This window comes from Struthio camelus, chromosome 15, assembly GCF_040807025.1.
Source record: "Struthio camelus isolate bStrCam1 chromosome 15, bStrCam1.hap1, whole genome shotgun sequence".
In the NCBI taxonomy this organism is placed as follows: domain Eukaryota; kingdom Metazoa; phylum Chordata; class Aves; order Struthioniformes; family Struthionidae; genus Struthio; species Struthio camelus.
In genome coordinates, this window is record NC_090956.1 from 1,747,255 (window position 1) to 1,770,015 (window position 22,761).

Here is a 22,761-nt window from a genome sequence, read left to right on the forward strand (position 1 = left end):
CAAAGGATGTCCGGACCCCCCGCGCCCCAAAGGATGCCCAGACCGCCCAGGTGCCCCAAAGGATGCCCAGACCCCCCCGGCATCCCAAAGGATGCCCGGACCCCCCCCGACACCCCAAAGGATACCCGGATCCCCCTGGCACCCCAAAGGATGTCTGGACCCCCCGCGCCCCAAAGGATGCCCAGACCCCCTGGCTCCCAAAGGATGCCTGGATCCCCCTGGCACCCCAAAGGATGCCCGGACCCCCCCCGACACCCCAAAGGATGTCCGGACCCCCCGCGCCCCAAAGGATGCCCAGACCGCCCCGGTGCCCCAAAGGATGCCCAGACCCCCCGACACCCCAAAGGATGCCCAGACCCCCTGGCACCCCAAAGGATGCGCAGACCCCCCCCGACACCCCAAAGGATGCCCGGACCCCCTGGCACCCCAAAGGATGCCCAGACCCCCGACACCCCAAAGGATGCCCGGACCCCCTGGCACCCCAAAGGATGCCCAGACCCCCGACACCCCAAAGGATGCCCGGACCCCCTGGCACCCCAAAGGATGCCCAGACCCCCGACACCCCAAAGGATGCCCGGACCCCCTGGCACCCCAAAGGATGCGCAGACCCCCCCCGACACCCCAAAGGATGCCCAGACCCCCTGGCACCCCAAAGGATGCGCAGACCCCCCCCGACACCCCAAAGGATGCCCGGACCCCCTGGCACCCCAAAGGATGCCCAGACCCCCGACACCCCAAAGGATGCCCGGACCCCCCGACGCCCCGGGGGCGGAGCAGGGTCGGGCCGGCGCTGCCGTGGCCCCCGACACCCCGGGGCCGGCGCTGCCGCAGCACCCGGCCGCTCGGCTGCGGGCGCAGGGCTGCCTCATCTGCATGCAGATGGCCCCTCTCCTCTGCCAGCGGCTCTGCTCCTCCAGGCCGGGAATTTAAAATTCAATCAGGACTTAACGTGCTCTGAGGAGCTCTAATTAAGCGCAGGCTAGCTCGCAAAAGCTCAGGCCCTCGTTTCATTCGCTCGCTGCTCCTTGCTGCTGCAGCCAGACCTCAGCGGAGCTGCAGCGGTGCAACCCCTCGGCCCCATGCACCGGGGGCTGCGTGCGACCCAGGGGGCTGCGTGCGACCCAGGGGGCTGCATGCCACCCACCGGGCTGCGCAGGACCCACGGGGGCTGTATGGGACTCGGGGCCAGTGTGGGACCCAGGGGAGCTGCGCGGGACCTGGGGGGCTGCACCGGACCCAAGGGGGCTGCGCGGGACCCAGGGGCTGCATGGTACCCAAGGGGTCTGTGTGGGACCCGGGGGTCTGTGCGGGACTCAAGGGGGCTGCACAGGACCCAGGGAGCTTTGCAGGACCCACAGGGCTTGTGCAGGACCTGGGGGGGCTGTGCAAGACCCAGGGGGTCTGCATGGGACCCAGGGGCTGCCTGGGACCCACGGGGGCTGTGCAGGTCCCAGGGGGGCTGCCTGGGACCTGGGGGATGCAGCATGGGACCCAGGGGCTGTGCAGGACCTGGGGGCTGTGCAGGACGTGGGGGGTTATGCAGGACCTGGGGGGCTATGTGGGCCCCGGGGGGCTGTGCGGGACCCGGGGGCTGGGAGCTGGCCGTGCCCCGCCGGGCCGGTGAGCAGAGGCAGGGCGCGAGGAGCGAGCGAGCCCTGGCGGGGCGGGGGGACGCCTTCTCCGTCGCTCCCACCCCGATTCGGCCTCCGCTTTCCCCCTTGCCTGGAGTCGCTCCCCCCCGCCCGCCGGGCTGTCGCCTGACGAGCGCTCGTGCCCCAACTCGCGTTTCCTGCGGAGCCGCCGGAAGACGGCCGGCCTCCCCCTGGCGACGGCCTCCCCCGGGCGACGGCCTCCCCCGGGCGACTGCCCCGGCTCGGGGGCACCTCGGGCGCTCCCTCGTCCCCGCCGGCTCCAGGCCCTGCGCCGCCGGCCCTTCGGCCTCCCTCCTCCTCCTCTCCCCCCCCAGGGATGCAGGGTTGCCATGGCGACTGCCGGATGTGCACGAGGATGCAGGGCTGGATCCGGGCAAGGCCCGGGGAGGGGGGCGCGGGGCTTGGCCGGGGGTCCTGCCCGCTCGGGGGCTCCCTGGGCCGCCGCTGCTCTCCTCCTCCTCGTTCAGGCCCGCGAGGACGAGCGCGTTGGTGGGAAAGCCTGCGCGGCGGTTGTGGGCGACCCCGTAGCTCTGGCCCCGTCCCTCATCGCTGCGCTAGCCGGGTCGCTCCCAGGTGCTTCAGCTTCCCCCGCGGCGGCGCGCGCTGCTCACGAGCGCCGGCCCGGGCGAGGGCAGGGGGGACCCCGATCGGGGTGCGCGGCGGGAAGCTCTGGCCGTGCTGCCGACGGCACGGCCCCGGGCTCTGCAAGGGGCTGCTGCGGCCCCCGACGCTGCCGGAGCACCGATGCACCCGGGGCTCAGCTCCGGCCCTGCGCCCGGCCGAGACACATGCTGCCGCCGAGCCGCTGTCCTGGGCGGCAGCAGCAGCAGCAGCAGCAGCAGCAGCAGCAGCAGCAGCAGCAGCAGCAGCAGTGGCGGCGGCGGCAGTGGTGGCAGCAGCAACAGCAGCAGCAGCAATGCCCCTTCTCCCTTTTGCATTTTCCCCTTCTCCCCGTTACCGTTCGTGTTAGTCGGTGCCGAGCTTGGCGCACCAGGGCCGCCGCTGATGTGCCCCCCAGAACGGGACGCCCCGCGTCACCGTCCCCTCTGGGGCTGGCCGGGGCGCTCTCCGGGGTTGCTCTGGGCAGGGCGAGCAGGGCGCTGGTCCCGAGCGGCGGTGCGGGAGCTTTTGCCGCTGTTTGCTTGCGCGGGGCCCGGGGAAGGGCGGTGGGTCCAGCCCGGCGGTGCGGGGCCAGCGCAGCGGCCTCCCCGTGCCAGTGGAAGTGCCCCGGGGACAGGCTGGCCGGGGCTGCCGCGGGGCCACCGGGAGGATGGCGGGACCAGCGGTGTCCCCATCCCTTCGCCGTGACTCTGCACAGGGGGAGCAGGAGCGCACTTCCTCGGGGCGCGTCCGGAAGGGCTTCCCTCTCCCCTCTCCCGCTCTCGGTCTCTGCCACCGACCAGCAGTGACACCTGCGTGCGTCCCCTGCGTGCGGGGAGCCCCGCTGCGGGGCTGCCACGTGCCGAAGCCGCGCGGGCAGGGTGCAGAAGTGGCGCTCTGGCTGCTCGGCCGTGCCCGGGGCTTCCGGGCCGGAGCAGCCCAGCGGCGCGTCGGCCGCGCTGCGCCGCCGGCCGGGAGCCCTCCTCTGGTCCGGCCGCGCCGCCCTCTCTGCCGCCCTCTCGCTCCCAGCGCAGAGTCGGGCCCCGGCTATTGCCCAGGGCGGGAGTTTTGCTGGCCGACTCGGGCGTCAGCCCGCGTGCTCGGGCAGGACGAGCCCCGCTGGCTGCTTCCCGCCAGGCGGCGTGGCGGGAGCTGTGTCCATGCCCGCGTCTGTGCCCGCGTCGGTGCCTGCAGGAGGCTGCCGGGGCGCCCTGCAGCCTGCGTCCGAGCACGAGGCGGGGTCCCGGCGCTGCTCTCCATCCCTCCTCCGTCTCCTCCTTAACGTGCTTTCCCCTTTCTCTCTCTCCCAGAGCTCCTTGGATCAGCAAAGAAAGTTAACGTCAACTTCCAAGACACCGACGGGTGAGTGGGAGCCCTGCTCCCGTCGCGCGTGCCGCGGGCGCCACTGGGTGCAGCGAGCAGAGGTGCCAGTGCTGTAGCATGTAGCGAGCAGGCGTGCGGGTGCCGAGGTGTGCGGTGGGCAGACATGCAGCGGGCGGGCAGGTGTGTGCCGAGGCGTGCGGTGGGCACACATGCAGCGGGCGGGCAGGTGTGTGCCGAGGCGTGCGGTGGGCACACATGCAGCGGGCGGGCAGGTGTGTGCCGAGGCGTGCAGGAAGCAGGCGTGCAGTGAGCAGGTGAGTGTGTGCCAAGGTGTGCAGCAAGCGCGCGTGCGTGTGCCGAGGCGTGCAGCGAGCAGGCATGCGTGTCCCATGGCGTGCAGCGAGCAGGCGTGCGTGTGCCGAGGCGTGCAGCGAGCAGGCGTGCGTGTCCCATGGTGTGCAGCAAGTGAGTGTGCGTGTGCTGAGGTGTGCAGTAAGCAAGCGTGCGTGTGCCATGGCGTGCAGCGAGCAGGCGTGCGTGTGCCGAGGCGTGCAGCGAGCAGGCGTGCGTGTGCCACGGGGCCGTGCACGGCAGCATGCAGCGAGCGGGAGAGCCACGTGCGTTTGTGAGGGGGTGCCCAGCTCCCTGGTGAGATGAAATCCAGCTCTTGGGGCTCTCGCCAATGAATTGCTCGTTATTGCTTCCCGGCAGGCTTCTCCCCCTCCGGCTCGGGGGGCCTCTTTCCGCAGAGCTGCTCCTGCAGGGCAGCGGCTTCCCCTGCCGCAGGCGGAGCGGGATTTACCGCGGACGGGGCACCCTCCTGCTCGCGGGCGCCCGGCAGCCAGGGCCCTTCCCCGCCGCGTCCCCCGCGCCGGGATCCCAGCGGGGAACCGGTCTTCCCTCTCCTGCCCCTTAGCCGGCCAGAAGGGCTTTGCAAGCCCCCTCCCCTCTGCAACGCGCCCGGCTGCGTTCGCACCGGGCAGGCAGGGACATCAGAGGCGGCAGGAAGCCAGAGCTGAAAGGAAAATTAATAGCTGCGAAAAGCAGGCTCGTTATCTGCCCGGCCTCTTCCTGCTCTTGCTGCGGGTGCCGGGCTCTGATGGCGCTTTGTAGGCAACAGCCCCGCGCCGGCTCCCGTGGGGCGAGGGGGGCTGGCCGGCCGTGACCCGCCGGGCTGTGCCGGCGGCGCGCCGCTCCGGAGCCGACATCAGACGGGCGGCGAGCAGAGCCCGGCGCGCGCGGGGCAGGCAGCGACGGCCGTGCCCGGCGCCGCGGCCGGGGCAGCCCCGCGGGGACGGCCGGGGCTGCGGGGAGGCGGCGGGGTGGGAACGGCACGTGAGCGGAGAGGCTGGAGGCGGCCGGGGACGCGCAGCCAGGCAGCAGCCTGGGCTCCCTGCTCATCCTCGGCTCCCGCGCAGCGGCCTGCCGCAGCCGGCGCAGCCCGGCGGGGAGCCGGGCGCCGCCGGGGAGCCGGGGCGCAGCAGCGGGGCGGCGGGAGCGGGCGCCCTCTCGGTACCCGCCGGCGTGTCAGTGGATGCGTGCGTGCCGGCGTGCGTGCAAGCGTGCGCCTGTGCAGCGGAGCGTGCATGTGCATGCAAGCGTGCATGCGTGCGCGGGAGCGGGAGCGCGCTGGGGCTGGCCGTGCCGGCTGCAGGCGGGCCGGAGGGCGCTCGCGTGGCTGCGGCGCTGGCAGGGCGAGGGAGCTCGTGGCCCCACGGACCCCCTTGCGCTGCGGCTGCGGGAGCCTGCGGGCTGCGCAGGGGGCTGCACGCCGCTGGGCCAGGCTGGGAACGCGGTTGACAGGCCCTGCGCTCGCTCCCAGCGAGGGACCAGGATGCTCGGTCTCCCCCGCCCCTGGCTGTGCCTCAGTTTCCCTGTCCCTTTGCTGTGCTTGCTGGCCCTCTGGCCGTGGGCGAGCGGCGCGCTGGTCTCGCTGCTGTTTGCACGGGGGACGCTGGCCTGCAAGTCGCGTGGCCTTTGCAAACGGCTCTGCAAACGGAGCCCCCGCAACAGCTCGGGGCACGGCTGCAATTTGCACCATCTTGAGCCGATTGGAGCAGGGCGCTGGAGCGGAAAACGTTGCCGTTTCCCAGGCAGACGTTTGGGATCAGCCTCCGGAGCGAGCTGTCTCGTGGCGCTGCGGCCCCCCCGCTGCGGCAGGGGAGTCACCGCCGCCGGCGCCTCCGTGGGGGACGCGGTGGCCAGACGGGGCCGGTCCTCGAGCAGGAGCGCTCGGCCAGCGTTCGCGGGCGACACGGGGTCGCCGGCCCGCCGCGGGCCGGGGGGCGGACGCGGGCCGTTCCCACGCTCGGTGAGCACCGAGGGGGCCCGGGGCCGGGCTGGGGCCGCCCGAGCCCGGCGCAGCCGAGTGGGCGCCGCCGGGAGGAGCGAGCGGGGCAGCGGCTGGCCGCTTCCTCGAAGCCCGCCGGGCAGCGGGGGCCAAGTGCCGGCTCCGTTTCCCAGCCCGCGGGCCCCCCCGGCGATGCCGGGCGCCCGGTCGAGGCGGCCGCTGTGCCGTGCAGCCATCTGGCGCCGGCCCCCCCGCGCTGCCCCGCGCCGCCGGGGAGAAGTGGGTCAGGCGGGGAGGGCGGCTGCCTCCCCGCGCCGGCCCAAGCCGCCCGCCCAGCGCCCAAACTCGCCCCCTGCCCCGGGGCTCCGGCCCCTCGGGGTCGCAGCGGTGCCGGCCCCTCGGGGACGCTCGGCCGGCGAAGGGGTTTCCCCGGGGATGCGGGGGCGGCGGGCGATGCCGGGTGGGGGCCGGCGGGCGGCGGAGCGCGGCGGAGCGCTTCGGCGAGGCTCGGCGGGCTGCGGGGCCGGCCGCAGGGCGCCGCGGCCCCCCTGACGCTGCCACTGCTGCCCCCCAGGTTCTCCGCTCTGCACCATGCGGCGCTCAACGGGAACACGGAGCTCATCGCCCTGCTGCTGGAGGCTCAGGCCGCTGTCGACATCAAGGACAACAAAGGCGAGTGCCCGCGGCTGCCGGAGAGAGGGGCCGGGGCCGGCTCGGCAGCGGCAGGGCCTTGGGGCGGGCGCGCTGTCTGGGTCGCGGGCGCCGGGGCAGGAGGCAAAGGAGAGCCATTGCCAGAGCAGCTCCCGAGCCCCTGCGGCGCTGCACGGACAAGGCTGCTCCATCCCGGCCGCGGTGCACGGAGGGAGGCTGCTCCATCCCGGCCGCGGTGCACGGAGGGAGGCTGCTCCGTCCCGGCCGCGGTGCACGGAGGGAGGCTGCTCCATCCCGGCCGCGGTGCACGGAGGGAGGCTGCTCCATCCCGGCCGCGGTGCACGGAGGGAGGCTGCTCCATCCCGGCCGCGGTGCACGGAGGGAGGCTGCTCCATCCCAGCCTCGGTGCACGGAGGGAGGCTGCTCCATCCCGGCCGCGGTGCACGGAGGGAGGCTGCTCCATCCCAGCCGCGGTGCACGGAGGAGGCTGCTCCATCCCAGCCGCGGTGCACGGAGGGAGGCTGCTCCATCCGGGCCGCGGTGCACGGAGGAGGCTGCTCCATCCCAGCCGCGGTGCACGGAGGAGGCTGCTCCATCCCGGCCGCGGTGCACGGAGGAGGCTGCTCCATCCCGGCCGCGGTGCACGGAGGGAGGCTGCTCCATCCCGGCCGCGGTGCACGGAGGGAGGCTGCTCCATCCCGGCCTCGGTGCACGGAGGGAGGCTGCTCCATCCCGGCCGCGGTGCACGGAGGAGGCTGCTCCGTCCCGGCCGCGGTGCACGGAGGGAGGCTGCTCCATCCCGGCCGTGGTGCACGGAGGAGGCTGCTCCATCCCGGCCGCGGTGCACGGAGGGAGGCTGCTCCATCCCGGCCGCGGTGCACGGAGGGAGGCTGCTCCATCCCGGCCGTGGTGCACGGAGGGAGGCTGCTCCATCCCGGCCGCGGTGCACGGAGGGAGGCTGCTCCATCCCGGCCGCGGTGCACGGAGGGAGGCTGCTCCATCCCGGCCGCGGTGCACGGAGGGAGGCTGCTCCATCCCAGCCTCGGTGCACGGAGGGAGGCTGCTCCATCCCGGCCGCGGTGCACGGAGGGAGGCTGCTCCATCCCGGCCGTGGTGCACGGAGGGAGGCTGCTCCATCCCAGCCTCGGTGCACGGAGGGAGGCTGCTCCGTCCCGGCCGCGGTGCACGGAGGGAGGCTGCTCCATCCCAGCCGCGGTGCACGGAGGGAGGCTGATCCATCCCGGCCGCGGTGCACGGAGGGAGGCTGCTCCATCCCGGCCGCGGTGCACGGAGGGAGGCTGCTCCATCCCGGCCGTGGTGCACGGAGGGAGGCTGCTCCATCCCAGCCTCGGTGCACGGAGGGAGGCTGCTCCGTCCCGGCCGCGGTGCACGGAGGGAGGCTGCTCCATCCCAGCCTCGGTGCACGGAGGGAGGCTGATCCATCCCGGCAGGTGCCGTGGACCCCTTTGCAGTCTCCGCTGCCCTGCGGCTCACCACTGCGCTCGTCCCTCCTGCCCGCAGGGATGCGGCCCTTGCACTACGCTGCTTGGCAAGGCAAGAAGGAGCCCATGAAGATGGTGCTGAAAGCGGGCTCTTCGGTGAACATCCCGTCGGACGAAGGGCAGATCCCCCTGCACCTGGCGGCGCAGCACGGGCACTACGACGTGGTACGGCGGCGGGGCGCCGGGGCAGGCAGCGGGTGCGGGGGCCGTGGCGCGGCCGCGCTGCCCTCGCCGCGGTGCCCCCGCTGCGCCCGCAGCACGCTCAGGCCGCTCTCTCGCCCCCCCAGTCCGAGATGCTGCTGCAGCACCAGTCCAACCCCTGCATCATGGACAATTCGGGGAAGACGCCGCTGGACTTGGCGTGCGAGTTTGGCCGGGTCGGGGTAAGTCCTTGCAACGCGGGGCCCTCCGGCAGGCAAGTTGGGCAGCGGCAGGGCGAGCTTCCCGGCCCGGAGCAGCCCTTGGGGAGGCCGCCGGGGAGGCGAGGGCCGGGACCGTGGGGCTGCGGGGACGCGGGGGCTGCCGGAGCCCCGGCAGGCAGCTGAGCTGTCTTTGCAGCCCTGCTCCGTCTGTGTTTGCTGATCCAGGTGGTCCAACTGCTCCTGAACAGCAACATGTGCGCGGCCCTGCTGGAGCCCAAGCCCGGCGACACCACCGACCCCAACGGCACCAGCCCCCTGCACCTGGCAGCCAAAAACGGGCACATCGACATCATCCGGTGAGCGGCCGGCGCCGCGGAGGGCTCTGCGGGCGCCGACGGCTCTCTCCGGCCGCCCGGCGCCTCGCTGACCCTCCCCGTGCCGCCCGCAGGCTGCTGCTGCAAGCCGGCATCGACATCAACCGGCAGACCAAGGCGGGCACGGCGCTGCACGAAGCGGCCCTCTGCGGCAAGACGGACGTGGTGCGGCTCCTGCTGGACGTAAGGGCCCTCGCGCGCGGCCCCGGCAGGGCGGCCGGGGCTGCCGAGCCCGAGGCGGGTCCCGGGGCCGGCGGGCAGCGCCGTGCCCAACCCCGTCTCCGCCGTTGCAGAGCGGGATCAACGCCCACGTGCGCAACACCTACAACCAGACAGCTCTGGACATCGTCAACCAGTTCACCACCAGCCAGGCCAGCAAGGAGATCAAGCAGATGCTGCGGGGTGAGCGCCGGCGGGGGCGGCCGCGGGGCAGGCGGCGAGCCCTGGCGCCCGCGGCCGGGCCGGCTCGGCGGCGCCCTGCAACGCCGCCCGCTCTGTCCCCGCAGACGCCTCCGCCGCGCTGCAGGTCAGGGCCGTCAAGGACTATTGCAACAACTACGACCTGACCAGCCTCAACGTGAAAGCCGGGGACGTCATCACGGTGAGTGCCGGGGGCCGCCGGGGCGCCGCGGGGCTCCGCGGGGCCGGCGCCCTGCCCTCACGCCGCCTCCCGCCCAGGTCCTGGAGCAGCACGCGGACGGGCGCTGGAAGGGCTGCATCCACGACAACCGCACCGGCAACGACCGCGTCGGCTACTTCCCCTCCAGCCTCGTCGAAGCCATCAGCAAGCGAACAGGCAAATACCCGCCCCGTCCCCGCCGCGCGCACCGCCCCGGCGCGGGGCTGGGGCCGGCTCCCCGGCCGGCTGCAACCGTCCCGCCGGCTCCGGCGGGCTCCGGGGGGGCCGGCGGTGGCGCTGCGGGGCGGTGTGCGGAGGGCGGCGGGGGCGAGGGGCCGCCGGCTGCGCCGCCGCGGCCGTCGCGGGCCGGTGGGGCCGCGCAGTGCGAGGAGGCGGTGCGAGCCGCTGCCGCCCCCGGCGCCCGCCGCTGCCCGGCCCGCGCTCCCGCTCCTGCTCCCTGGCTCGCCTCTGGGCCTCCGTTCCGGCTTCTCCCCGTTTCTTCGCTCGCTTCTTCCGTTTGCTGCTGGTTTTTTTGGTTTTTTGGTGTTTTTTTTTTTGTTTTTTTTTTTGGTTTTGGTTTGGTTTTGGTGGCGCTGAACTCGTCTCTATTATTTTGATTCTTTTCATTTTGTCTCTTGTTATGTTTTATTATCAGGTTCATGGGAGACTGTAACAATCCCCCAACAGTACCAAAAGATCCCGCTCCCGGCTTACGGGGCTGCTGTGCTAAACGGTGACGCCTCGTGCCATCCGTTCCATTCCCTGCCTCCACCTCCACCTCCACCTCCACATTCCCATCAGACTCTTTTCAGTTCCTTTGGCTATCACAGGCTCTCCCCTAGCAGTGCCGACGAGCCGCGTTACGGACAAGGTAGTTCACCGCTCGCTTCATACTTTCGATGGATTCCTTCCTTCCTTCCCTCCTTCCTTCCCTCCTTCCTTCCCTCCTTCCCTCCTTGTTCGTTCTTTCTTTCTTTCTTTTTCCTTTTTTAGTGTGTATATCTATTCTTTCCTTTCTGTTCGGCTTCTCTCCCCTTTGCCTTGGTGCCTGCCGTGTGTGTGCACGCAGGTGCGTGTGTGTGCATGCAGGCGTGTGTGCGTGTGCACGCAGGAGTGTGTGTGTGTGTGTGTGTGTGTGTGTGTGTGTGTGTGTGTGTGTGTGTGTGTGTGTGTGCGCGCAGGCACGTGTGCATGCAGACCTGTGCGTGTGCACATGTGCGTGTGTGTGCACACCCAGGTGCGTGTGTGTGTGTGCATGCAGGCGTGTGCGTGTGTGCGTGCATGCAGGGGTGTGTGTGTGTGCATGCAGGGGTGTGTGTGTGCATGCAGGGGTGTGTGTGTGTGTGTGTGTGCGCACACATGCAGGTGTGAGCATACAGACGTGTGTGGATGCACGTGTGTGAGCATTGATGAGTGTGTGCATGCATGCGCCCGTGCATGTGTGTGTGTGTGTGCACGTGCATGCAGGCGTGTGCGTGTGCGTGTGCGTGTGCAGGTGCGTGTGCGTGCAGGCGTGTGCGTGCAGGCGTGTGGGTGCGTGTGCATGCCAGCGGACCCCCTCCCCTGCACTCCCCTGGCCTGAGCTGCTGCAGCATTAGCGCGGCACACGGCTCGGCTGCGGCCGGCCCCCCCGCCCCGCCGCGGGCGTCCCCGGCTGCCAGGCAGGTCTGGGGCAGCGCTGCGCCCCGGCCCCGGCCCCGGCTCTGCAGAGGGCCCAGGCGCGACGGCAGGTTGCGCCTGCCGTGCCCGGGGAGGTAGGGACGCAACAGCCCGCTGCGGTTGGTGCCGCGGGAACGGCAGCCCCGGGGGCGCATGGAGCCGCGCGGCCGCGGCCTCCGGCACGGGAAGCGGCGTTCAGCAGCCAACGAGCGTCTCCGGTTGCGGCTGGCGCGGCGCCTGGGTGCTGCCGCGCTGGTGCCCACGCGGGGCGGCGCGGGCGTGGGTGCTGCCGCGCTCGGTGCGGGATAAAGGCTTCGGCGGCCCGGCCGGGCTCGGTGCAGGGCGTTGCTGCGCCGCGGCGCCGTGGGGTGCAGGCGAGCGGCGCTGCCGTTGCCTTCGGAGGTCCAGCGGTGCCGGGCAAGAGACGGGAAAGCTTTTGGCCGAGGTTGGCGCTGCGCGTCGGGCCGCGCAGGGCTGCGCTCGCCCGCTCCGGCCGGCTGGCGGTCACCGTCGCTTGCTGCCAGCTCGGGCGCCGCCGGCGAATTTATCACCTTGCGCCGTCTGCCCCGTGCTGCAGCCCGGCCGCTCGGAGCGCCTGGAGGAGGAGGAGGAGCAGGTGCCGGGGGCTCATGGCAGGCCAGCCCGCGCCCCGCACCCTGCGCCGCCGCCGCCGCGTGCCGCCGGCCTCGGAGCCCTGGGGCGAGAGCGGCGCGCTGGCGGAGCGGGGTCTCGTCCGGTGCCCGGCGCCCCGGGGCCGGCCGGCTCACGGCCGCTCTCTCCGCTCTGCCCCCAAGGTTCGCGCGGGGCCGACGCCAGCCCGTCCCACCTCTCCGCCTCGCAGGGCGGCCCGGGCGCCGCGCCACCTCCCGCCGAGGAGATCTGGGTGCTGCGGAAACCCTTCGCAGGTAGGGCGGCGGGGCCTGCGCCCCGCGCGCGCGCGCCCTGCGGCCGCCTCCGGGCCCCGGGCGAGCCTGACGGCGTCTCCTCCCCGCGCGCAGGTGCCGACCGCAGCAGCCTGGGCAGCACGGGCAGCGGGGCCAGCGCCCGCAGCTCGGGCAGCGGGCAGAGCGCCGGCAGCGGGGCGCACGCCCTGCACGCCGCCTCCGAGGGCGTCAAGGTAAGGCGGCCGCCCGCGGCGGCGCTTAGCTCTCCCGGCAGCTGCCAGGGCTCCCAGGCCGCCCCGGCTCACCCGGCGCCCCTGCGCCCGCTGTCCCCCGCGCCCCTGCCCGGCCGCCGAGCCCGTGGCAGCGCAGCACGCGGCCGAGGCCGGAGTCGCGTAGCTCTGCTGCCTCTCGCAGGGTGTCTCTTCGCACTGCGCACTGCACGGTGCGTGCTGCGCGCTGCCAACTGCACGTCGCCCAGCACCCGTTGCAGATGTGCACAGCTCGCTGCTGCCTGCCCACTGCATGGTGCACGGTGTGCACTGCATGCTGCCAGCTGCACATCACCCAGGGCCCGTTGCAGCTGCGCACAGCTCGCTGCCACCTGCCCACTGCATGGTGCACGGTGTGCACTGCATGCTGCCAGCTGCACATCACCCAGGGCCCGTTGCAGCTGCGCACAGCTCGCTGCCGCCTGCCCGCTGCCCGGTGCACGGTGTGCACTGCATGCTGCCAGCTGCACATCACCCAGGGCCCGTTGCAGCTGCGCACAGCTCGCTGCCGCCTGCCCACTGCATGGTGCATGGTGTGCACTGCATGCTGCCAGCTGCACATCACCCAGGGCCCGTTGCAGCTGCGCACAGCTCGCTGCCGCCTGCCCGCTGCCCGGTGCACGGTGTGCACTGCATGCTGCCAGCTGCACATCACCGCCGCGCTGCAATGCCCGCTGCCCCCCGCACCCTCCCCGGCGTGGCGCCCCGCGTGCTCCCAGCCTGCGGCGGCAGCCTGGGCCCTCGCTGCCAGCCCGCGCTGGCAGGCACCGCCGGCGTGCGTCAGGCTGCCTTCGGGTGCCGCCGAGCCGCGGGCTCCCGCCGCCTGCGAGGCGCCATCTGTGCTGCGAGCGGTGCCGCTCGCCCGCCGCTGCGCCCCTCCCTGCCCGCCCGCGCCGCCGGGCTGCAGCGGCAGCGGCCCCCAGCCCGCCGGCCGCCCGCTCCCCTCACTCCTGCCTCTGCTCCCCCTCCTCGGCGTGTTTTTTCAGCTGCTGGCGACGGTCCTTTCCCAGAAGGCTGCTGCGCAAGAGACTGCCGTGGGCGATGGGCCGGCCAAGGCGCAGGACGTCCCCGCAGGTGCGTGGCCACCGGCGGCCCCGCGGCGCGCACCAGCGCTAGCCCCGGCCCTGCCCGGGCCTTGCCGGGGATGCAGTGATTTGTCTTGTTTTTTTTTTTGATTGCCACGGCACCGGTCGCAAGAAGAAAAACGTGTGGGTAAAAAATGACTCTCTCGCCTTTCGGCTGCTGCCAGGCCTTCTCCTGCCTCGGTTAGTGGGGGCACGGCGGGGGGCGGCGGGCGGCGGGCGGCGGGCCGGCAGCGCTCCAGCCCGGCCCCTTCCCTTCCCTTCCCTGCCCTTCCCTGCCCTTCCCTGCCCGGCCGCTCGCCGGCCCGGCCGGGCTCCGCCGCTGCCCGCGCCGCCCGGGCAGGCTCTGCGCCGGGGGTCCCGGCCGGCTGCCCGCGCCGCGGGGCTGCCCACGCCGGGGGGCGCGCGGGGGCGACGCGCACGTGGGCGATGCACGCGCCAGGGGGACACACGTGCCGGCGGGGGGGGGATGCTGTGTTTGCAGAGAGGCGCGTGGCGGCGGCGGCGGCGGGGGGGGGATGCACATGCCAGGGGGATGCATGGGCGAGAAGGATGCCCATGCAAGGGGGTTGCACACGCGAGGAGGAAGCACACGCAAGGGGGATGCACACGCAAGGGGGCTGCACATGCAAGGGGGCTGCACACGCAAGGGGGATGCACACGCAAGGAGGAAGCACACGCAAGGGGGATGCACACGCAAGGGGGTTGCACACGCAAGGGGGATGCACACACAAGGGGGATGCACACGCAAGGGGAATGCACATGCAAGGGAGATGCACACGCAAAGGGGATGCACACGCAAGGGGGATATACACACACACAGAGCAGGCACACGCAAGGAGGAAGCACACGCAAGGAGGAAGCACATGCAAGGGAGATGCACACGCAAGGAGGAAGCACACGCGAGGGGGATGCACATGCAAGGAAGAGGCACGCACTGGGGTTGCACAAGCAGGAGATGCACCCAAGAAGGGGTTGCACATTGCAGCAAGGGGAGAGGGTTGCTCTTGTCGGTCTGATGGGAAGCTCCAGGCAGAGATTTCCGGACAGCCCTTGTGACCCCTCGGGGCCCGCAAAGGCTGCCGGGGCGGCCGGCCTCAGGGTGGGAGCTGTGGGGCTAGCAGGGCCCCTGCTGCGGGGTGCCGGAGACGAGGCAGTTGTGCAGCGTCCTCGCCGGAGGGGCGGTGGGGTGGGCAGTGCCTGGGTGCGCGGCACAGCCGGAGGAGCAGAGAGCGGCGGGTTTGGGCAGCAGGAGCCGCTCAGGCCGTGGCCTCGGGGGTGCAGGGAGCCCCACAAACCGGCTCCAAGGAGGCCGGGACCCTCCGCTCCGGCCCGCGGGCACTGCAGCCCCCGGCGCTGCAGGTGCCGCCGGCACGAGGCTGCAGCACGGCCGGCGAGTGCCCCACGGCACCGCGGCGTCCTCCTGGGTGAGCCGCCGGCCCCTCGCTCGCGGGATGCGCCCTGCGCCGCGTCCGCTCCCGAGTGCCGGGATCGGATGGGCCCCGGCCGCGGTGCAAGGTGCCGCCTCGCTGTGACGCCCTGGGTGAGCCCGGCGGCGGGCGGGCGTCCCACGGCCCCTGCGGCGCCGGCACCGGCCCCGCTGCTGCCGTGTCCCTCCTGCGCAGGAGCTTTGCCCCCAGCACGGAGCCCAGCAGCCCGGCGACTCGGCTCGCGCGCACCGGGGCCGGGACGCCTTGGTGGGAGGCAGCGGGGCCCAGCGGCCCTCGCCCCACCGAGGACGGGCCCCGGCCCCGTGCTGACGGGTCCCTCTCCCCCGCCACCCAGGTTCGTCGCGGACGCAGAGCGTGGCCAGCTCCCCGTACGCCCCCCAGCCCCCGGCAGAGCAGCAGCTGAAGAAGATGGAGTCGATGTCGGAGGGGAAGGTGAGCACGGGGCTTGGCGGAGCGCGGCAGGGGAGCTGGCGGGGTCCGGCATGGAGCCAGCGGGGAGCGCGGGGCCGTGGGGCAGCCCTCGCTGTGCACCAGCGCTCACCATGCACCGGCCCTCACCGTGCACGGACCCTCACCGTGCACCGACCCTCACCTCGTGCACCACCCATCACCGTGCACCGACCCTCACCTCGTGCACCACCCATCACTGTGCACCAACCCTCGCCCTGTGCACCAGCCCCCACCGGGCACCAGCTCTCGCCGGGCACCGGCCCCCCACCATGCACCGGCCCTCACTGTGCGCTGGCCCTCGCCGTGCACCAGCCCTCGCCGTGTACCCTGCAGCCGTGCAGGAGCCATGAGTCACCAGCGTGAATCATCCCTGCGGCTGCTGGGGCTGCCGCCAGCTGCGCCAGCCTCCCACCGCCCCGGCCCTGGGGACCCGCCTGTCCCCGGGGATGTGCCATGCGGGGTGGCCTGAGCCGCGGGGCCGAGCAGTCCTGCTCGCTGCCGCCTCTAAGCCAGGGCCGCGCTGCCAGCGCGTGCACTGGTCCGGGGGCAGCCTGCCGTGCCGGGGGGTCCCCGTCCGGCACGTGCGCCCCGGAGCAGCCAGGAGCCCCGGGCTCCCCCAGCGCGCTGGCTCTGCGGGGCGTCCCCAAAGAGAAGCGGGCCGTGGGCCCCGTGGCGGCGGGCGGGGAGCGCGACTGCCCTGAGCCGTGCCGCTCGCAGAGCTCCGAGGCCGTGTACCAGTGGCTCTGCAAGTTCCAGCTGCAGCTCTACGCGCCCAACTTCATCAACGCCGGCTACGACATCACCACCATCAGCCGCATGACGCCAGAGGTGAGGGCCGGGCGGCGGGCGCGGGGAGGGGGACGAGGCCGGTGGCGGTGACCCACCTTTCTGCCCTAGGACCTCACGGCCATCGGCGTGACCAAGCCAGGGCACAGGAAGAAGATCGCCTCCGAGATCAACAACCTCAACATCCCCGAGTGGCTCCCGGAGTACAAGCCGGTAAGGGCTGTGCCGGTCCCCAGACCTGCCCCGGCCATGCTTGGGGCCCCGTCCCCACTGTCCCCCTGTCCCCGCACTCCCGGAGAGGGGCTGCGCAGGGGGAGGTGACGCCAGGCGCTGGCTCCCCGCTCCCAGCTGGTGCCCGCATCCCACGGCTCCCAGCGCTGCGTGTGCACGTCAGCTCCTGACAGCTCGGGGGCTGGCGCCAGCCGTCACCACTTGGATGTGACACTGCATGTTCCCCCCACCATCCCCAACACCTCACCCCATGCCAGTGCATCTGGGGGGGACCTGGGAGCCCCGGGAAGGGGGCTGGAAATGGTCCAGGAGGGTCCCAGGAGCAAAGAGACGACCTGAGGATGGCAGAACCCCCCTTGGGGCCATCCTGGCTGGAGGAGGCACCTGCATGGGACCGGGTGCACCATAGTGTTGGTGCTCAGCCCGAGTCCTGCGAGGGGCAGGGAACCGTCGGCCAGTTATAACCTGTCCTCCCACACAGGCCAACCTGGCCCTGTGGCTCTCCATGATCGGCCTGTCCCAGTACTACAAGGTGCTGGTGGAGAATGGCTATGAGAACATCGACTTCATCACAGACATCACGTGGGAGGACCTACAGGAGATTGGCATCACCAAGCTGGGTAAGGCCCAGCCCCTCAGCACCGCGCGCTCCAGCTTCTCCCCGTTCCTTGGCCTTGGCCGGGGCTCGATGTCCAGGGCCGGCCCTCGCCATGACCCACCCCGATGCCGCATGCTGTCCTCAGGCCACCAGAAGAAGCTGATGCTGGCGGTGAAGAAGCTGGCAGAGCTGCAGCGGGCCGAGTTCGGCAAGTACGATTCGGGGACGCTGAAGAAGAAGGCGCCGCCGCCGTCGCCAGAGGTGCTGGCCATCGAGTCGCCGCCCCCGGAGCCGCCCGAGTGCCAGTCACCCAAGATGACCACCTTCCAGGACAGCGAGCTCAGCAACGAGCTGCAGGTGGCCATGACGGGCTCGGGTGAAGGCCCCGAGGAGCCCGCCGAGAAGCAGGCCAACCACGTGGCCCACGTGCGGGAGGCCTCCGGCTACCGCTCGCCCTCGGGCCGGCACGCTCCGGACAGCGGCCTGGGCAGCCGGGCCAAGCACATAAGCAGCTCGCAGGAGCTGCTGGGCGACGGCCCCAAGGTGCCCAGCGCCGCCATCTCCAAGAGCCAGGAGTACCTGGCGGAGGAGGCCAAGGAGGGTCCCCCGGGGCCACCCAAGGAGGTCCGGCCCCTGCGGCACGGCCACACCGTCAAGCGCGCCAGCGTGCCGCCGGTGCCCGGCAAACCCCGGCAGTCCTTCCCGCCCTCGGCCGGGCACTTCACGCCGCCGCAGACCCCCACCAAGCCGCGGCCCGCCTCCCCCCAGAGCCTGCTGGTGCCCCACGCCACGGCCAAGGTGAAGCCCACGCCGCAGCTGCTGCCGCAGGCCGAGCGCCCCATGTCGCCCCGCTCGCTGCCCCAGTCGCCCACCCACCGCGGCTTCGCCTACGTGCTGCCGCAGCCGGCGGAGGGCGAGGGGCCGCCGCCGGGGGTGCCCGTGCTGCCCGTGTCGGTGCCCGTGCTCTGCCTGCCGCCGCCGGGCGAGGGCGAGGAGGAGCCGGGGCGGCCCAAGAAGCGGGCGCACAGCCTCAACCGCTACGCCGTCTCCGACAGCGAGCAGGAGCGGGACGAGCTGCTGGTGCCGGACGCGGGGCCCTACGCCACGGTGCAGCGCCGCGTGGGCCGCAGCCACTCGGTGCGGGCCCCCTCGGGCGCCGACAAGAACGTCAACCGCAGCCAGTCCTTTGCCGTGCGCCCCAAGAAGAAGGGGCCGCCGCCGCCCCCGCCCAAGCGCTCCAGCTCCGCCATGTCCAGCGCCAGCATGGCCGAGGACTTCCCCAAGGAGGGCGAGGGCGAGGCGGCGGCCGGCCCCGCCGGCGAGGACGACGAGGCCCGAGAAAGCTACCGGGAGCAGCGGCGGGCCAGCGACTTCGGGGGCAGCGTGGACACGGGCAGCGCGGGCAGCGTGAAGAGCATCGCGGCCATGCTGGAGATGTCCTCCATCGGCGGCGGGGCCCGGGCGCTGGCCTTGCAGAAGCCGCACGGGGCCGGCGGGCCGGGGCCGGCCAAGGGGCCCGACGGCTACTACCTGCAGCCGGGGCCGCCGCCGGGCAGCCCCGAGCGGGCCCGCGTGGCCACCGTCCTGGCCACGGTCAAGCACAAGGAAGCCATCGGGTTGGACGGGGAGGTGGTCAACCGGCGCCGGACCATCAGCGGCCCCGTCACCGGGCTCATCGCGGCCGCCCGCCGCGAGCGCTCCGACAGCGTCAAGTCGGACACGGGGGCGGACGGCCCCGCGGAGCGGCTGCGGGCCGAGCACGGGGGCTCCCCCCGCGACGGCTCCTCGGAGAGCATCCCCTTCGCCGAGGAGGGCGCCCTCACTATCAAGCCGCGGCCGCGGCCCCTGGGGCCGGCCAGGCCGGAGGCGGGCGAGGGGCTGCTGCCCGCCCACCGCCACGGCGACCTGGCCAAGGTGGAGGCCAGCGCCACGCTCAAGCGGCGCATCCGGGCCAAGCAGAGCCAGCAGGACAGCGTCCGCTTCATCCTCACCGAGTCGGACACCGTCAAGCGCCGGCCCAAGGCCAAGGACAAGGAGCCGGCGCTGGAGCCTTCCCCGCTCGCCGTCTACCAGAACGGCACCGGCACCATCAAGCGGCGGCCGGGGGCTGAGCCCGGCGGGGCCGAGCCGCCGCCAACCCCGCCGCCCGCCGCCGCCGGCCCCGAGCTCGCCCCGCCGCCCGCCGCCGCCGAGCCCAAGAGGCCCTTCAAGCCGCCCGTGTCGCCCAAGCCCGTGCTAACGCAGCCGGCGCAGAAAGTCCCCGGGCCGCCAGCGCCCGCCCCCAAAAAGGTGCCCATCCCCGGCCCCGGCAGCCCAGGTAGGTGCCCGGCGGCGGTGGGAGCCGGCCGCCCGCGGTCCGCCCCCCTGCCCGGCGCGGCGGCCGCCTTGCCCCACGCCCGTCCCCTTCTCTCCGCAGAGGTGAAGCGGGTCCACGGCACGCCGCCCCCGGTGTCCCCCAAGCCCGCGCCGCCCCCCACGGCGCCCAAGCCCCCCAAGCCCCACGCCGCCATCCAGTCGGTGAGCGCCGGCTCCACGCCGGCCCCGTCGCCAGCCAAGCAGCTCGGCGCCGCCATCAAGCCCTCGAGCACGCCGCCCTCGCTCTGCTCCAGCCCCGCCAAGCCCCTCTCGCCCGGCGGGCCGCCCCAGCAGGTGCCGGTGAAGCCGCCGCGCTCCGCCATCGCCGGCCCCTCCGTCGACGCCGCCAGCGCCGAGATGGCGCACCAGAAGCTGGAGGAGACCAGCGCCTCCTTGGCCGCCGCGCTGCAGGCCGTGGAGGAGAAGATCAAGCAGGAGGACAGCCAGGCGGCAGAGTAAGGCCGGCGGCGGGCGCGGGGTTGGGCATGGGGGGAGCCGGGGATGCTGCCGGCCCCCGGGGAAGGGCTCGGGGCTGGAGCGCTCCTCCGAGCTGCGCGCGGGGGGCGGTGGGGCTCGCGAGGCTGCAGGTGGCATGGTGCCCGGTGGTTGGGTTGTGCCAACACGCTGCAGGACAGGGGCTGCTTTGGGGGGCGGGGGGGGATGCTGGGACGGGCACCGTGCCAGAGCACCATGGGGATGGGGGTCCTGGTTGGGACACCATGCTGGAGCACCATGGGGATGTGGGACACTGTGGGGGGGACACCGTGCTGGAGCACTGCAGGGATGGTGGGGAGACTGGGGGGGACACCATGGCAGAGCACTATGGGGATGGGGGACCTGGTTGGGACACCGTGCTGGAGCATCATGGGGATGGTGGGGACACTGTGCCACAGAACCATGGGGATGGGGGGGGGGGGAGTTGGGGGGCACCGTGCCAGAGCACCATGGGGATGGGGGACCTGGTTGGGAATACCACACTGGCGTGTCATGGAGGGCGGGGAGGAAACCGGGGGGACACTGTGCTGGAGCACTGCGGGGATGGTGGGGACACCATGCCGGAGCGCTGTGGTGATGGGGGAACCTGGCTGGGACACCTTGCTGGAGCGCTGTGGGGCTGGGGGATGCTGGGTGACACCATACCGGAGCGCTGTGGGGCTGGGGACACCATGCCAGAGCACTGCAGGGATGGGGGGGACATGGGTTGGGACACCGTGCCAGAGCACCGTGGGGCTGGAGCAAGCGGGGGGACCCGGGGCAGGGCACCGCGGCGGGGTCGGGGGGCGAGGGGTGGGGCCGCACGGCGCTGAGCCGGCCCCCGTGGCTCGCCCCAGCTCCGCCGTGGAGGCGAAGAGCACCGTGAGCATCCTGGACGACATCGGCAGCATGTTCGACGACCTGGCGGACCAGCTGGACGCCATGCTGGAGTGAGGGGCGGGCGGGCCCCGGCCAACCTCAGGGCTCACGTGGGCACAAGGGCACAACGATCCGCGTCCCCCGGCCCCGCCGCCGTCCCCGCTGTACAGCCCGCCCCCCCCCAACCCCTCCGCCTGCCCCATCCCTCGGGGTTTGCACAAAGAAGAAGATACCTCAGGATTGTGCTCACGGGCTCGGCGCCCGCCCGCCGCCGCGCCAAGCCTCCGGCAGGACTCCACTTTGCAGAAGCAAAAAAAAAAAAAAAAAAAAACAAATCACAACACAACCACAGAAGGAACAAAGCAACACGATGCAGCCCAAAAACGCCTCCCTCGCTCACCGCGTTTCGGGACGGGGTGATGGGGGGGGGTCTGGGTTTTGCTTTTTTGTCTCTACCTACCTGCCGCGCGGCCCCGGGGCTGCCGCCGGCGCGTGCTGCCCCTCGCCTGGTGGCGCCAGGCCGCGGCCCTGCGGAGCTGGGCTCGTGGCCGCTCCACTCGGGCAACTTCGCTTTCTTTCTTTTTTTTGGTTTTTTTTGTTTTTTTTTTTGTTTTTTGTTGTTTTTAATTTCCCTTCTGTTTGCAGTTGCTGCGGGAGCACGGGGGGCGCGAGCCCGTGGGGCGGCTTGCCCGGTCCCGGCCCCGGCCCCGGTGGCAGCGCGTGGCGTCTCCGCTTCGGGCACGGGGAGGGGGGTCGTGGGTTGTTTGGTTTTTTTTTGGGTTGTTTTGGTTGAAAATCGGCAGCGAAAGTCACGTTTCGGCGTGGGGCAGCGCCCAGCGCCCGCCCCGCGCCACTCGCTGCCCCCGCGCCAGCGGGGAGAGGACAGTTATAAGCTATAAAGAAGTATTAATTTATTGGAGGGGAAGAAAAGAAAAAAAAGATATAAAACAGATTTCCCCCACCCACCCCCCAAAAAGATAATAAAAAGAATAAACTTTAACAAATATATATTTAAAAGATTTAAAAATATTAGCAATTATATATAAAGCAGTTTAAAAAAAAATCAAGAGAAACTGGATTTTAGCTTGAGAAAAAACTATTAGACTATACTAAGCTGTGTGTCTTGTGGCAAACTCATTCTAAGAGTAGCACAAATATATACCTTTTATCTCGTCGGAAGGTACGTGCAAACAGTTCTGTTTGGGTTTTTCTGTTCGAATTCAGTGTAACTTTATTTTTACACAGTTAAGAACTCAAAGGATGTGCCTTGTTTTATGGAGGTTTTTGTTAACTCTTATACTGAAGGTGTTTCATTTATTTTGGAGTGTCTTCAGGTTCTGATTTTCTTTGGTTTGTTTTTTGGCATTTGTTCTGTGCGTGCGTGTGTGCGTGTGCCCGCGTGCGTGTGTGCGTGTGCGCCGGGGTGCTCCCTGGGGCGCACAGCTGTATATTCATGTATAAACAGGAGTCGGAGTCTGGTTCAGTCGCTTGAGGTCCGATGAATGCATTTTTTTGCTTGTGGTTTCAAGACAAAGTGTTGGTGTACTTTTCTTTTCTTGAGACGTACAGACTGGTCTCTCTCGCTCTCTCTCTCTCTCCTGTTGTGTTCGCTGATCCAGATGTGTTTGGCACAACTTTGAAATTTCTTTAAAAAAAAAACAAAAAAAGACTTTAAAAATAACAAAAAAAACCCCACCCGCCTGAAAATATCTGTTCAAAAGAAAAAATATGTATCTTAAAAAAAAATCCATAAAGTTCTACATGATGGATATATACATATATATTTTTTATGATTAAGTTATGGACTCTGTATTGTATCCCATCTGTCAAGCTATGCATCTTGGTGCTTTTCCCTGCTCTTCTGTGCTTAGATTTCACCTCTACTCGTCTTATTCTTCCTATTCTGAATAGTAGATGGCTCGTGGTGCTGTGAAGAAGTTTGCTCCTATACAAAGTCTGGCAACAAATATTTAAAGAAAAATAAAAAAAAATAAAATCCCGCCGGCTGCCACCGCTGTTTGTGACCAAAACCCCCGAACCGCCGGCCGTCACGCGCCCGGGACCCCACGTGCGCGCTGGGGGCTGGCGGGCGGCGCGGGAGCGGGCCGTGCCGGGGCGCGGAGCATCGCTGCCCTGGGCTGCCGCTGCCCGGCTGCGGGCCCGGACAGGAGCGGCGGCGCTGCGGCAGCCGGCCGCCCCGGCTCTAGCTGTTGGGGGGAGCCGCCGTCCCCGCTGGAGCCCACCTCGGTGCCGGGTCCGCTCTGGCCCCC

General features: G+C 70.9%; 1 protein-coding gene across 2 annotated transcripts in view; it reads left to right on the forward strand.

Moving 5' to 3' along the window:
* The window catches only part of CASKIN1 (CASK interacting protein 1), a 37,606-nt gene extending 15,115 nt beyond the window's left edge, over positions 1-22,491 (forward strand). The window contains exons 2-21 of one of the 2 annotated variants that reach the window (XM_068908750.1): positions 3,563-3,614; positions 6,440-6,537; positions 8,038-8,183; positions 8,306-8,401; positions 8,606-8,736; positions 8,829-8,937; positions 9,048-9,156; positions 9,261-9,355; positions 9,433-9,550; positions 10,029-10,244; positions 11,827-11,937; positions 12,031-12,149; positions 13,172-13,259; positions 15,053-15,150; positions 15,886-15,996; positions 16,066-16,167; positions 16,667-16,805; positions 16,929-19,100; positions 19,200-19,593; positions 20,470-22,491. In XM_068908750.1, the coding sequence (XP_068764851.1) occupies positions 3,563-3,614; positions 6,440-6,537; positions 8,038-8,183; positions 8,306-8,401; positions 8,606-8,736; positions 8,829-8,937; positions 9,048-9,156; positions 9,261-9,355; positions 9,433-9,550; positions 10,029-10,244; positions 11,827-11,937; positions 12,031-12,149; positions 13,172-13,259; positions 15,053-15,150; positions 15,886-15,996; positions 16,066-16,167; positions 16,667-16,805; positions 16,929-19,100; positions 19,200-19,593; positions 20,470-20,566 (4,601 nt within the window). In that variant the 3' untranslated portion in view covers positions 20,567-22,491. The remainder of the gene's footprint in view (positions 1-3,562; positions 3,615-6,439; positions 6,538-8,037; positions 8,184-8,305; positions 8,402-8,605; positions 8,737-8,828; positions 8,938-9,047; positions 9,157-9,260; positions 9,356-9,432; positions 9,551-10,028; positions 10,245-11,826; positions 11,938-12,030; positions 12,150-13,171; positions 13,260-15,052; positions 15,151-15,885; positions 15,997-16,065; positions 16,168-16,666; positions 16,806-16,928; positions 19,101-19,199; positions 19,594-20,469) is intronic. The other variant, XM_068908751.1, reaches the window with a different exon arrangement.
* Positions 22,492-22,761: the final 270 nt, after the last annotated feature.